Source organism: Mirounga leonina, unplaced genomic scaffold (genome assembly GCF_011800145.1).
Source record: "Mirounga leonina isolate KUSES-001 unplaced genomic scaffold, KU_Mleo_1.0 Mir_170, whole genome shotgun sequence".
Classification (NCBI taxonomy): domain Eukaryota; kingdom Metazoa; phylum Chordata; class Mammalia; order Carnivora; family Phocidae; genus Mirounga; species Mirounga leonina.
In genome coordinates, this window is record NW_023270433.1 from 30,565,971 (window position 1) to 30,578,554 (window position 12,584).

The 12,584-nt window shown below is 37.0% G+C and overlaps 1 protein-coding gene across 1 annotated transcript in view; it reads right to left on the minus strand.

Moving 5' to 3' along the window:
* Positions 1-12,584, minus strand: part of INVS (inversin) — a 160,595-nt gene that overhangs the window by 124,522 nt on the left and 23,489 nt on the right. Inside the window, exon 4 of the mRNA XM_035016204.1 lies at positions 10,545-10,711. Within this exon, the coding sequence (XP_034872095.1) occupies positions 10,545-10,711 (167 nt within the window). The remainder of the gene's footprint in view (positions 1-10,544; positions 10,712-12,584) is intronic.

Sequence of the window (12,584 nt, forward strand, 5' to 3'; positions counted from 1 at the left end):
ATGGATTTTAAAATACAATCTGTAAGGCTACTCTGCTGTGTTTGAGAGGTGTCATAACATTAAGGTAAAATACTGCACTTAAAAGTGGAAGCTCTGGAGGCACCTGGTGGGGTGGGGGGGAGGGGGCCTCAGTCAGTTAAGCGTCCAACTCTTGATTTCAGCTCAGGTCATGATCTCAGAGTCGTGAGATCAAGCCCCACATTAGGCTCCATGCCCGGTGTGCAGCCTGTTTAGGATTCTCTCTGTCCCTCTCCTTCTCCCACTACCCCCTCCCTCTCTTTAAAAAAAAAAAGAAGAAGTGGAAGTTCTGAGTTTAACTCTGAATCTGGCCCATGAGAAGGAAACCCTTAAGTACTTCTTTGGGGGTTTGCCTGGGAAACTGGATCTGGGAATGACACTAGGCCAGAAGAATTGTAAGACTGAGAAAGTAAGCCTCCAAAAAGTACTTAAGTTTTCTTTCAGTGGAGCATTATTAGGAGCACTGAGCTGGGAATCAGAAAAGCAAGGTAATTCCTGACTCTGTAAGTATCAAAGTGACCTAGAAGAATTCAGTTAAACTATACCTCAGTTTATTTATACAGAATAGATAATATTTAACTGTTCTGACTGCTATAAAGCTGCTATGGAACTAAATGAATTTTTTTTTTTTAACTGGAATTATGTTAGAAAAATTCAAAGTAGTGATTTCAATCAAGGTTTGTTAACATGTTCTTCCTTGTCATTACAAATTTCATCCACGCAAGTAGACATACATTAACTATCATGAAAGTATTAAAGGACAGATAGGTTTTGGTTTCAATTCTCAGATTTGTTTAAAAGCAGACCAACTCTGGATTTGGTCGGAATGCTCTTGAATATATAATATTATATAATATATAATCCTAAATATCTGAAACTAGTTTCTAGGGACATCTGGGTAGCTCAGTTGGTTAAGTGTCTGACTCTTGATCTCAGATCAGGTCTTGATCTCAGGGTCATGAGTTCAAGCCCCAAGTTGGCCTCCATGTTGGGCACGGAGCCTATTTAAAAAAAGAAAGAAAGGAAGGAAGGAAGGAAGGAAAGAAGGAAGGAAGGAAAGAAGGAAGGAGGGAGGGAAGGAAGGAAGGAAGGAAGGAAGGAAGGAAGGAAGGAAGGAAGGAAGGAAGAAACCAGTTTCTAAACTGGAAAACCAGAGGACAGGTTTAGAGATAATTTCTAAATACTCAGAGGACAAACTTGAAGCTTATTTGGAAACCTCAGAAGTTGGAATATACTGAAGCAAAGATTCTTTAGCCTGGGACTTTCTGCCTGCCTGGAAAAGGCAGCCTAGCTAGGGTTGAAGTCAAATGGGGCAAACTGTAAGAGTGTCTAACATAACTCACCTCAGTCCAGAGATTTCTTGAGAGATCATTAACATTCCAGAACATAAGGGTCTCATACACTCAGACTTTCCTACATTTCTAAGTAATGTGGGCATCACCGTTATCTTTTGGTGCCTTCTTTTAGGAGCATATCAATGGCCAAAACCTCATTTGTTTACTCTTCACATATTTACTGGCTAAATAGTTTGTGGTGGAGCGGGCACTTATTAAATTATTTTAAAATGAACTAATGCGTGAATACAGCCACAGAGAAGCCCAAAAGTACCTACTAAACACCTCCAGGTGATTTTGATGCATGCTCTAGTTTATAGGGCTTTCCTAGAGCTCCTGAAGCTAACACTGGGGAAATGTGACCAAAATGCTTCAAAGCCTAGGTCAGGAACTATTCTTTTTTTCTAAAAAGATTTTATTTATTTATTTGATTGACAGAGAGAGACACAGCAGAGAGGGAACATAAGCAGGGGGAGTGGGAGAGGGAGAAGCAGGCTTCCCGCGGAGCAGAGAGCCCAATGCGGGGCTCAATCCCAGGACCCTGGGTTCATGACCTGAGCAGAAGGCAGACGCTTAACGACTGAGCCAGCCAGGCGCCCCCAGGAACTATTCTTGATTCCATTCTTCCTTATTCTACCTACAAATAATACTCATCAAGTTCTGGAATTTTACCATTTTTAAAAAATAATTTTTAAATTGAGGCATAATATATTCATATATATAATAAAGTAGATAAATCTTAAGTATATAGACTGCTTTTTATGTAATCAACATACAGATCAAGATATAGATCATTTCCAGCACCCCTGAAAGCTTCCTTTATGCCCCTTTTTAGTTAGTATCTATATATTGGGTAACCAAGAATCTGATTTGAATCACCATATAGTTTTGCCTGTTCTTAAAATCTGTATAAATAGCTGACTTCTTTTTTTTTAATAGCTGACTTCCTTCACTCAGCATGATGTCTACAAAATTATTCATGTGCTGCAATGTATTAGTAGTTCATTATTTTTTATTGTATAGTGTCCCATTGTAGGAATACATCATAGTTTATTTACCCATTCGCCTATTAATATGCATTTGAGTGATTTGTGCTACTAAGAATGTTTGCTATTATAAATAAAGCTATCATGTACATTCTCATACATGCCTCTTGGTAGAATGAGGCACTTATTTCTCTTAGGTATTACTGGGATTGAAGTGTGAATTGTGGTGATTCTGTGTGTATGTGTGTGTGTGTGTGTTCAGCTTTGTTAGAGTCAAACTGCTTTCTAGAGTAGATTAATCAATTTGTATTCTCACTAAAAATATTCCAGTTGTTCCATATCCTCACCATCAATTGGTATTATCAGACTTTTTCATTCTAGACATTCAGATGGTTGTATAGTATCTCACTGTGGCTTTTAATTTGCATTTATCTAATTAGTATGAGGTTGAACACACTTTCATGTGTCTTTTGAGCATCTGTATATAATCTTTTGTGAACAGAGCTACACGTTTCAACATATACCTCAAAAGCAAGAAATCTCAAAAACATAATTTAAAAAAGTAAGTTGGGGAATGACACAAATATAACACCATTTATATAAAGATTTTAAAAATGTGAAATACTATTGTTTATGGTTATATCCATATAAAGTAAAGGTAGAAAACTATGCCTGGGAATTGAAACCACCAAAATTAAGATAGACTGAGAAGGCAGCAAAAGAGGGGAATGGGATTTGGGAGGATAAATAGAAAACTTCAAGTGCATCTATACTGTTTTATTTCATTTAAGAAAATCTGGAAGAAAAATTAAAAAATATTCAGTTTTCTCTCTTCTGGGTATTATGTACCTGCGTATTTTTTATGATAATTCTCTATTTTTACCTATAATTTTAAAATAATTAATTTAAACATCGGGGTGCATGTATCCCTTTGAATTAGTATTCTGTATTCTTTGGGTAAATACCTGGTACTGCAGTTGCTGGGTCATAGGGTAGTTCTATTTTTAACTTTTTTTTTTTTTAAGATTTTATTTATTTATTTGACAGAGAGAGAGAGCGAGCAGGGGAAGCAGGAGAGGGAGAAGCAGGCTCCCCGCTGAGTAGGGAGCCCAATGCGGGGCTCGATCCCAGGACCCTGGGATCATGACCTGAGCCTAAGGCAGCCATTTAACCGACTGAGCCACCCAGGCGCCCCTATTTTTAACTTTTTGAGGAAAAGCCATACTGTTTTCCAGAGTGGCTGCACCAGTTTGCATTCCCACTAACAGTGCATGAGGGTTCCCCTTTCTCTGCATCCTCGCCAACACCTGTTGTTTCTTGTGTTGTTGATTTTAGCCATTCTCACAAGTGTGAGGTGATATCTCATTGTAGTTTTGATTTGCATTTCCCTGACGATGAGTGATGTTGAGCATCTTTTCATGTGTCTGTTGGCACCCCAATGTTTATAACAGCATTATCTACAATAGCTAAACAATGGAAACAGCCCAAATGTCTAATGACCGATGAATGGATAAAGATGGGGTATACAAACATGCACACAGGAATATTACTTAGCTCTAAAAAAGAATGAAATCTTGCCATTTGCAACAACATGGATGGACCTAGAGAGTATAATGCTAAGTGAAACAAGTCAGAGAAAGACAAATACTATATGATTTCACTCATATGTGGAATTTAACAAACAAAAAAATGAGCAAAGGGGGGGGGAAGAGAGAGAGAGGCAAACCAAGAAACAAACTCTTAACAACTATAGAGAATAAACTGATGGTCACCAGAGGGGAGGTAGGTGGAGGGATGGGTGAAATAGGTGATGGGGATTAAGGAGGGCACTTGTCCTGAGGAGCACCAGGTGTTGTACATAAGTGTTGAATCACTAAATTATACACCTGAAACTAATATTACACTGTACCTTAACTATACTGGAATTTAAGTAAAAACTTAAAAAAATAATTAATTTAAAAAATAAGACAAAAAATATTCAGGTTTAGGCAAAGGCAAAAAGAGTAATGAGTAATTTACCAAGAAAGAGAACTGAAAGGAGAATTGGCTCAATTTCTTCATCCAGTAACAAATTGGACTAGACTGTCCTGAAGGGCTTTTTTATCTGTGACATCTACTGATTCCTAAAGAGTAGTTTGGGGCACCTGGGTGGCTCAGTCGTTAAGCGTCTGCCTTTGGCTCAGGTCATGATCCCAGGGTCCTGGGATCGGGTCCCACATCGGGCTCCCTGCTCGGCAGGAAGCCTGCTTCTCCCTCTCCCACTCCCCCTGCTTGTGTTCCTGCTCTCGCTATCTCTCTCTCTGTCAAATAAATAAATAAAATCTTTAAAAAAAAAAAAAAGAGTAGTTTGAAGTTTATACCTATACTGCAGTATGATGAATAGCAATAATATTGACAACCTACAGTCTTAGGAAGCATATTTCTCTACCAAGCAAAATGCTTTGTATCTAAGGAAACATCATTCCTAAAAAGCAGACAGGGAGAAGTGTATTATTCCATTTTATAGATGAAGAAACTGAGGCATAGAAGGGTGATATCTGATGGGAAATTAAGCTCACGGAGTCTTGTAAAATACTGCTAGCAAAATTATAAGGGAGTGGGATGGATAATGAAAAGGAGGAATAAATATAACAACTAATTTACACTTCAACAGTTTTGAAGATCATACCATTCATAATAAATCTATCTGATGTTCAAATTTATTGATTGATTCATTCCTTCATTCATGTATTTATTAAACAAACATGAACTGAGTCTTTTTTAAATGGCAGAGTTGTGCTAAGACTGGAACTAATAAATAAGACATAGCCTCTGCCTTCAAATAGCATTAGTCGGGTGGAATATAGATTAACAGTGGTAGGGAGGGAGTTAAATATAAGTATATATATGTATGTGTATGTACATATATGTGTATACACAGGAATATAGACTTCCAGGGGACTGGGAGGTGGATTGTTTGGTGTGTTCGTGTATAAGTGTGAGTGTGTATAAAATAAGGGAATCCAATATCCTTATACTGTCACCTGGTATTAAAGTTTTCCCGAAAAGTTTTAGAGATATTCTACTCTTCTCCTTTAATTTTTATAAGTCATTAACATGGAAATAATATATCTTGAAAATGAATATTAAAATTAATATTCAGTTTTCATAGATGACTTGAGAATTCTGTGGTGAATTAAAAAAAAAAACCACAACACAACCACAGTCTGAAGCTTCTTTAGTTTTTGTGTTTAACATGATATAATTTTTCAAAGTGGGTAGCCTTAATCTTCTTGAAGCCAAATTAATAACCTCCTGGAAGATTAAAAATGCATAACTATTAACATTTAGTAAGGTTGCTAAGGCTTTTTTATCCTTGTTAACAAAGAAATGCATCTGTGGAAGTCAGAGAAATAGTAGATTCCCTGGAGGAAAACAATTCTAACAATTAGATATCTTTTGTGAGAAACCCAGAAAAGGTATGACTGATTGCTTTCTTGGATTAAACTGAAGGTACAAATGAAAAACACATTAGGTACAGATGTTCAGTATATTGGGATTAATTTTATTCTTGTGGGTACCATTTTCTTAGCTGCTTGGACTAATAGCAATTTGTTTCCAGAGTAGTGAAGACGTGTCAAAATAACTAAGCCAATCAGCACGGTTTAGTAAGTTTTTCCTATATATGTATTTTGAAACTGGATAAATGTTTCTAATAAACAAAATGTCTAGCATTTGTATTAATAATGACTTTCTATATAAGTAACCCAAAGTGTATTCATTCATTCAACCAAGACATGTCAGACACCGTGTTAGGTTCTAGGAGATTCAAAAATAAATAAAACAAGGCTCTTGCCTGGAGATCCAGTTTAGTGGGAAAGAGACAAGCAATAATTACAATACAAGGTAATGGGCTTCTAATGGAGACATGAACAAAATGCTATGGGAACAAGAGTTTTTCCTACAAATAAACCTAATGAAAAATAACATAATTAGTTCACTATCACAAAAAAGCAAAAACATAATAAATAACATATGGGAATGGCTGACCTTCAGGTCGTAGTAATAAATGACTATTTACATGGCATGGCTGTTGATATTTTATAAAACACTCAGATATATAAGGGAGACAGGCCAGCTTTAATTATCACTTTATATCTTTATCCATGATCTTTGTAAGCAACTTAAGAGCAGGGATCATGTCTTTCATCTTTGTATTCCAAGGCCCTAGCACAGCACCTGTTACATAGTAACAGTATGAACATATGTTGAATGAATGCATTCATGCACATACATATGAATATTGATGATTACACAAATAGCACACTTCTGAGTTCACAGATAACAGAATTAAGTGGGATAGACAATACTTGAAAAGAATATTTGATATGCAATGTATCGGAGAGGTTCACTAAACAAAGACAAATGGAAATTTAATAGGGATCAGCATGGAGAGTACTTTTTTACAGCAGACATATGTGATTCATTTTTTAATATTTCCTCTAGGTGTATAATCATGACTACATAGTAGACATTTGGCAACTACTTAATGAATGAACTGTTCTACCTCTACAATATATCTCTTGGATCGAACTCCTCCTCTCTATTGACCTGAACTGTAATAGCTTTCTAAAGATCTCCTCTCTCTTCCTCTTCTAAAAGAGCTGTAGTTGCCATATTCATCTCCCTAAAGTACTTTGATGGTGTAACTTTTATTTTCAAATTTCCTAAATAGCTCCCTTGTATTGGGACACTTTATTTAAAAACCATAATTAAAGACAAAACAAAACAAAAAACCATAGGAAGTACATAGTCCAAAAGCCTGGTACTGGCACACAGCGCAGCACTAAAATAGCTAAAAATTAATGAGCTAGGTTGCCCTGGGAAAATTATTCATATGACTTAAAATATAAAATAACTAATGGACCCCTACACAAAAATCAACTTATTTATTAAAGACTTACATTGGAAAGAAAATATAGGACAATTTTAAAACAATCTCTGCTTAGCTGAGAAACCCAGCTGTTGTTTACTGCTGGGTTTCTTTGAGCCTCGCCCGGCACCAAGCACAGTTTACGAATCTACTAATGATTTGCAAGGAATTTGTACCCAGATTTTTGGGTTCCTTCTCTGTAGTTCCCTTCTCTCCAGGATTTTGCCCTTCCACGTTCCAGCTACTGCTAACACCAGACTCTTCCTGTGGTTTCTCAGCCTGCTAGGGTTGTATTCTTTTGCATTCCACTTTGGAAAATGTCTTAAAGGATACAGCCAGATAAATGTGGTCCTCATTTCCCATGCTTCTCTTCTCTGAATGATTGTAATTTCTTAGATCCAGCTTATGCTGACCATTCTCAATGCCTTCAAACAATGTATATATATTTTGTTCAGTCTTTATAAATGTTTTTGGCGGGTGAGTTATTCTAAAATAAGTGGTTACAGCCAGAACTGATGCCTCGTCATGAAAGTCTTTTGTTGAATGCTCATTTTTCTTCCTTTCCTTTCTTTTCTTTTCTTGTCTTTTCTTTCGAGAGAGAGTGCACGGGCAAGTGCCAGGGGTGGGAGGAGGAACAGAGGGAAAGAGAAAGAATCCCAAGCGAACTCCATGCCCAGTGTGGAGCCTGATGCTGGGTTCGATCCCACAACCCTGAGATCATGACCTGAGCCAAAATCAAGAGTCGGATGCTCAACCCACTGAGACACCCAGGCGCCCCCCCCATTCTTTTCTATCTTTAACCATTCAATCGTTATTTTACATTGTGTTTCTAATGATGCCAATATTGAAGGTTTCTGAGGGAATAAATCTGTTTATTGTTTCTGCTGGCTCTCATTCATGGTAGATCGCTTCCTCAAATATTTGGGGATCTTTCACTGTGAGATCTTGTTTGGTCTATGTAATATGGGGGAATCCTGGAAGTTTAGGGTGAAGATGTTTTCTCTAAAGAGAATTTGTGTTTTTGTCTGCTCAGAGGCAGGGTTACTATAGACCTGGGACATATCTCCAACTACTCTTTGAGAATGATTTCTAGACTCTTCACAATCTTACTCCTGTTGGATCTATACTATCTCTGATTTTAAAAATAATGGTGCTTTTGCATAAAGCCCAAAATCAAACACGATACCCAGTTTTGATCTGGACAGAGTAGAGTACTAATGATTTATTACCACTCTTGTTTTGGAAATTCTACTAGGGCTAGTATAGCCTAAAGATACATTACCGCTTTTGGCAAATATGTAAAAACAATCCACAACACAGAGAAAGGGGGAAATGCGTAATTAGCAGAGAGTCAAAAGACCATGAAACGTGTTATTTATGAAATCTGCTATGTAAATTGTCACATGTAAATCATAGTTCTATTTATTCTTTGATGCTGTAGAAAATCACAATTTAAAAAAATAAAGGAGAAACAAAAAGCAAAAGAAAACAATGCACTGCATCTTGTGAACAGACTTATAACTGACCCCTTCTCTCACCTTTTTGGTCACATTATACCTCTACAGAGATGACATACTGGAGGCTCATCAACTCAAACCCCCAGTTTTTTCACATGACCCACTTGATGTGAAGTTAGGGTCCTCCAACCTACATTTTTTTCAAGTTGGGTTTTAAACTTAAATGAACCACAATGAAAAATCTAAAGTGTATCAAATTCATAATACTGAGGCTATTTCCAATCTGAAATGTTTACTTTTTTATGATAACAAGTTAAATAGAGTTACCCTTCCTGAGTGAATAATTTTAACAGCTGATAAGCCTAGGTGAAAGGTTATAAATACCTGGGCAGTAGTTAAAACCGAAATTGAAAATGAGGGAGATTTTTTTAAAATTACTATATTGAAAAGCAAATTCAAGAGCAATAACTTTGGGAATAACCTGACAGACCTAACTGATCACAGCATGTAACTAACATATTCAGTAGTATATCTTAATGTCAGTCTCTTTTTATGTATTCAACTAATGGAAAGAGGTGTTTTTCTAACCCCTCAATTAATCAGCTATATCTGGTTCACATTTTTTAATGGGAAATAACTCTAATAGTTTCTGCTGGATCTAACTAATTTTTATTGCTTTTTATTCCAAAAATATATGTCTAAAGTAATAAAAAGGAAAATATCAGGCACTGGAAATATATTTTATACACCATAATTTTATGGAGGGAAAAATCATTTTCAGATAAATAAGTCTTTCAATAAATTTAGAAGTCTCCCATTTTAATTTTTTGATATATTTATCTCAAAAATCTCAGCTCTTAACAATGCCTTTAAAAAACCTGAAATCCTTTTTACTGGCAATATAGTTTCAGATTTTTAAAAAGTTGAAATACATTTAGAAAATAAATTTCTTTTATGCTTCTTAAAGCCCATACTTTAAGAGAGACTGCAAGTTTTGGGGTTTTTTAAAAAGATTTTATTTATTTATTTGACAGAGAGAGACACAGCGAGAGAGGGAACACAAGCAGGGGGAGTGGGAGAGGGAGAAGCAGGCTTCCCGCCGAGCAGGGAGCCCGATGCGGGGCTCGATCCCAGGACCCTGGGATCCTGACCTGAGCCGAGGGCAGACGCTTAATGACTGAGCCACCCAGGCGCTGCGAGAGACTGCAAGTTTTTGTTGTAAAAGTAATTAATACTTGTCAGGGGAAAATTTTTAAACAGTAAAAAGTACCAAAATTCATACACACTACCAATATTAAAACACAACCACTATTACTATCTTAGTGTTGGGGTGCCTGGGTGCCTCAGTCAGTTAAGCATCTGCCTTTGGCTGGTCCTGGGATCGAGCCTCATGTAGGGCTCTCTGCTCAGTGGGGAGTCCGCTTCTCCCTCTCTCCCTCTGTGCTTTCTCTCGCTCTCTCTCAAATAAATGAATGAAATCTTTAAAATATATATATATCTTAGTGTTTTTCTTTCTGGGCTTTGCTTTTCCCCTATGCATAAACTGATTTGTAATAGAGTTTAATCATATTATACATACAATTTTGATTCTTTTTCCTTTACTTAACCTTAGATCATAAAATGAATTCCGTTGCTCAAGGAACTTGGACAAATGAATGGAGCCACTGATGATTATCTATATTTTATTCTCTGCAGTTTAGACTGTTTTTAGAGAAAGCACATGAAACTAAAAGTCACATACTTGTGATTTCTTTATCATCTGTCAATTGTACAGTTCCATTAATCAACTTATAAATACCTCACAAAGGTTTAACTTCAAAGTAATTTAACTTCTCACCTTTTGAGCTGCAAGATGGAGGGCTGTTCTCTGGCTGTGGTCAGTTTTATTAACATCTGCTCCTGCCTTCAGAAGAGCATCTGCACAATCCAGTCTGTCAGCCAACACACAATACATAAGTGGTGTCCTCCCAAATTGATCTTCTTTGTCTTTAAGGGCAGAGTTTCCTATGAGTGTAAGAAACAGATAGTGATATTTGATAATTGCTGTTGTTATTACTAATATAACTAGGAGCTACATTTACTAACTTTATTAGCAAGCTCTTTGTTAAATCATGAAATATATGCCACTTTTACTTACCCTATGAAATAGATATTACCATCCCCATATTATAGGAAACTGAGACTCAGTTAAGTAACCTGTTTATACTACACTGAAAGTAGGTGGAGCTAAAATTCAAACTGATAATTGATTCTAAAGGCCACATTCTTTTTTTTTTTTTTAAAGATTTTATTTATTCATTTGAGACAGAGAGATACAGAGAGAGAGCATGAGCAGGGTGAGAGGCAGAGGCAGAGGGAGAGGGAAAAGCAGACACCCCACTGAGCCAGGAGCCTGACGTGGGACTCGATCCAGGACCTAGAGATCATGACCTGACCCGAAGGCAGACGTTTAACCATCTGAGCCATCCAGGTCCCCAAGGCCATATTCTTAACTACTATATGTTATGCTGAATTAATATTGTGAGATATGGACCTACTAATTTTCCTCACTCACTCCTTTCTTTTATAGATTAAACGCTAAGCATTGTGGTATGTTTTTATGAGAGATACAAAACTGAATCATGATTGGCTTCCCATTTTTGACAATATAGAGCAAATGCATACTACCCTGATTCTCCTGCTAATTACAACTAAAAACCCCAGGCAAAATACATGAAAGGTGGAGAAAAGAAGGCAAACTGTCTAGGGACTATGGGACTCAGAACAACCTGATGGTGAGTTCCCTGTCAGTCTGTCTTTCTTTTCTTATTTTTTTTTTCCTCCTAAATACAGTCTGGGGGTTAAAGTAGCCCAAAACCAGAAACACCAAAGAGCAGATACAAAATTCCCCAGGAAGCCTGCTCTCTCCAGTCAAAAGACTGGGAAGAGGGTAGCCCTTGGAGCGCTTATACTTGGCTCTACTCAAAGCACATACAATGAAAGAAACTGCACCTCTTTACCTCCCCACTGGGCACAGCAGAGACTGTGGGGAGGAGCCCTATAAACCATCATGTCCTGAATTAAGCAAAGGATAGCAATGAAGTAGTATCTTACCCCTTCCTGACTAGAGAAGCAGGGAGGATTATGGAGAGGAGGAAGCAATTCTTTAAATTGGTGCATGAAGTCATAAACAACTCTGAAAAACCCTTGTGGAAACTAACCAGAATCAAAGTAGCAAAAGTTTCAAGAATTGAACTATGGGTGGAATATTGCCCAGGTTCTAAATTAGCTTGGGTAGCACATAAGTAGGGCAGACCAGAAGAGCTGTGAAAAATAACTTCACATTAGAACCACAGTCCACAAAACTGGAACAGAAAGTTCATTCTAAGCCTAAACAGATTGGCAGTCTATTAAATAGAAGATTTAAATAGGATCCAGAGTCTCATAACATAATACACATAATGTCCAAGATACAATCCAAAATTATTAGACAAACCAAGAACCAGAAAAACATTAACTTAAACCAGAAAAAATGATCAACAGACACCAATACTGTGATGATAAAGATGTAAGAATTATCTGACAAGGATTTTATTTTATTTATTTTAAAAGATTTTATTTATTTGAGAGAGAGCACAAGTGGTGGTAGGGGGGAGCAGAGGGAGAGGGAGAAGCAGACTCCCCACTGAGCAGGGAGCCCAATGCGGGGCTTGATCCCAGTACTTCAAGATCATGACCCAAGCCAAAGGCAGATGCTCAACTAACTGAGCCACCCAGGTGCCCCTATCTGACAAGGATTTTAAAGCAACTATAATAAAAGTGCTCCAAAAAGCAATTATGAACATTCTTGAAACAAACGGAAAATACAAAGTCACAGCAAAGAAAGATAGAATATAAA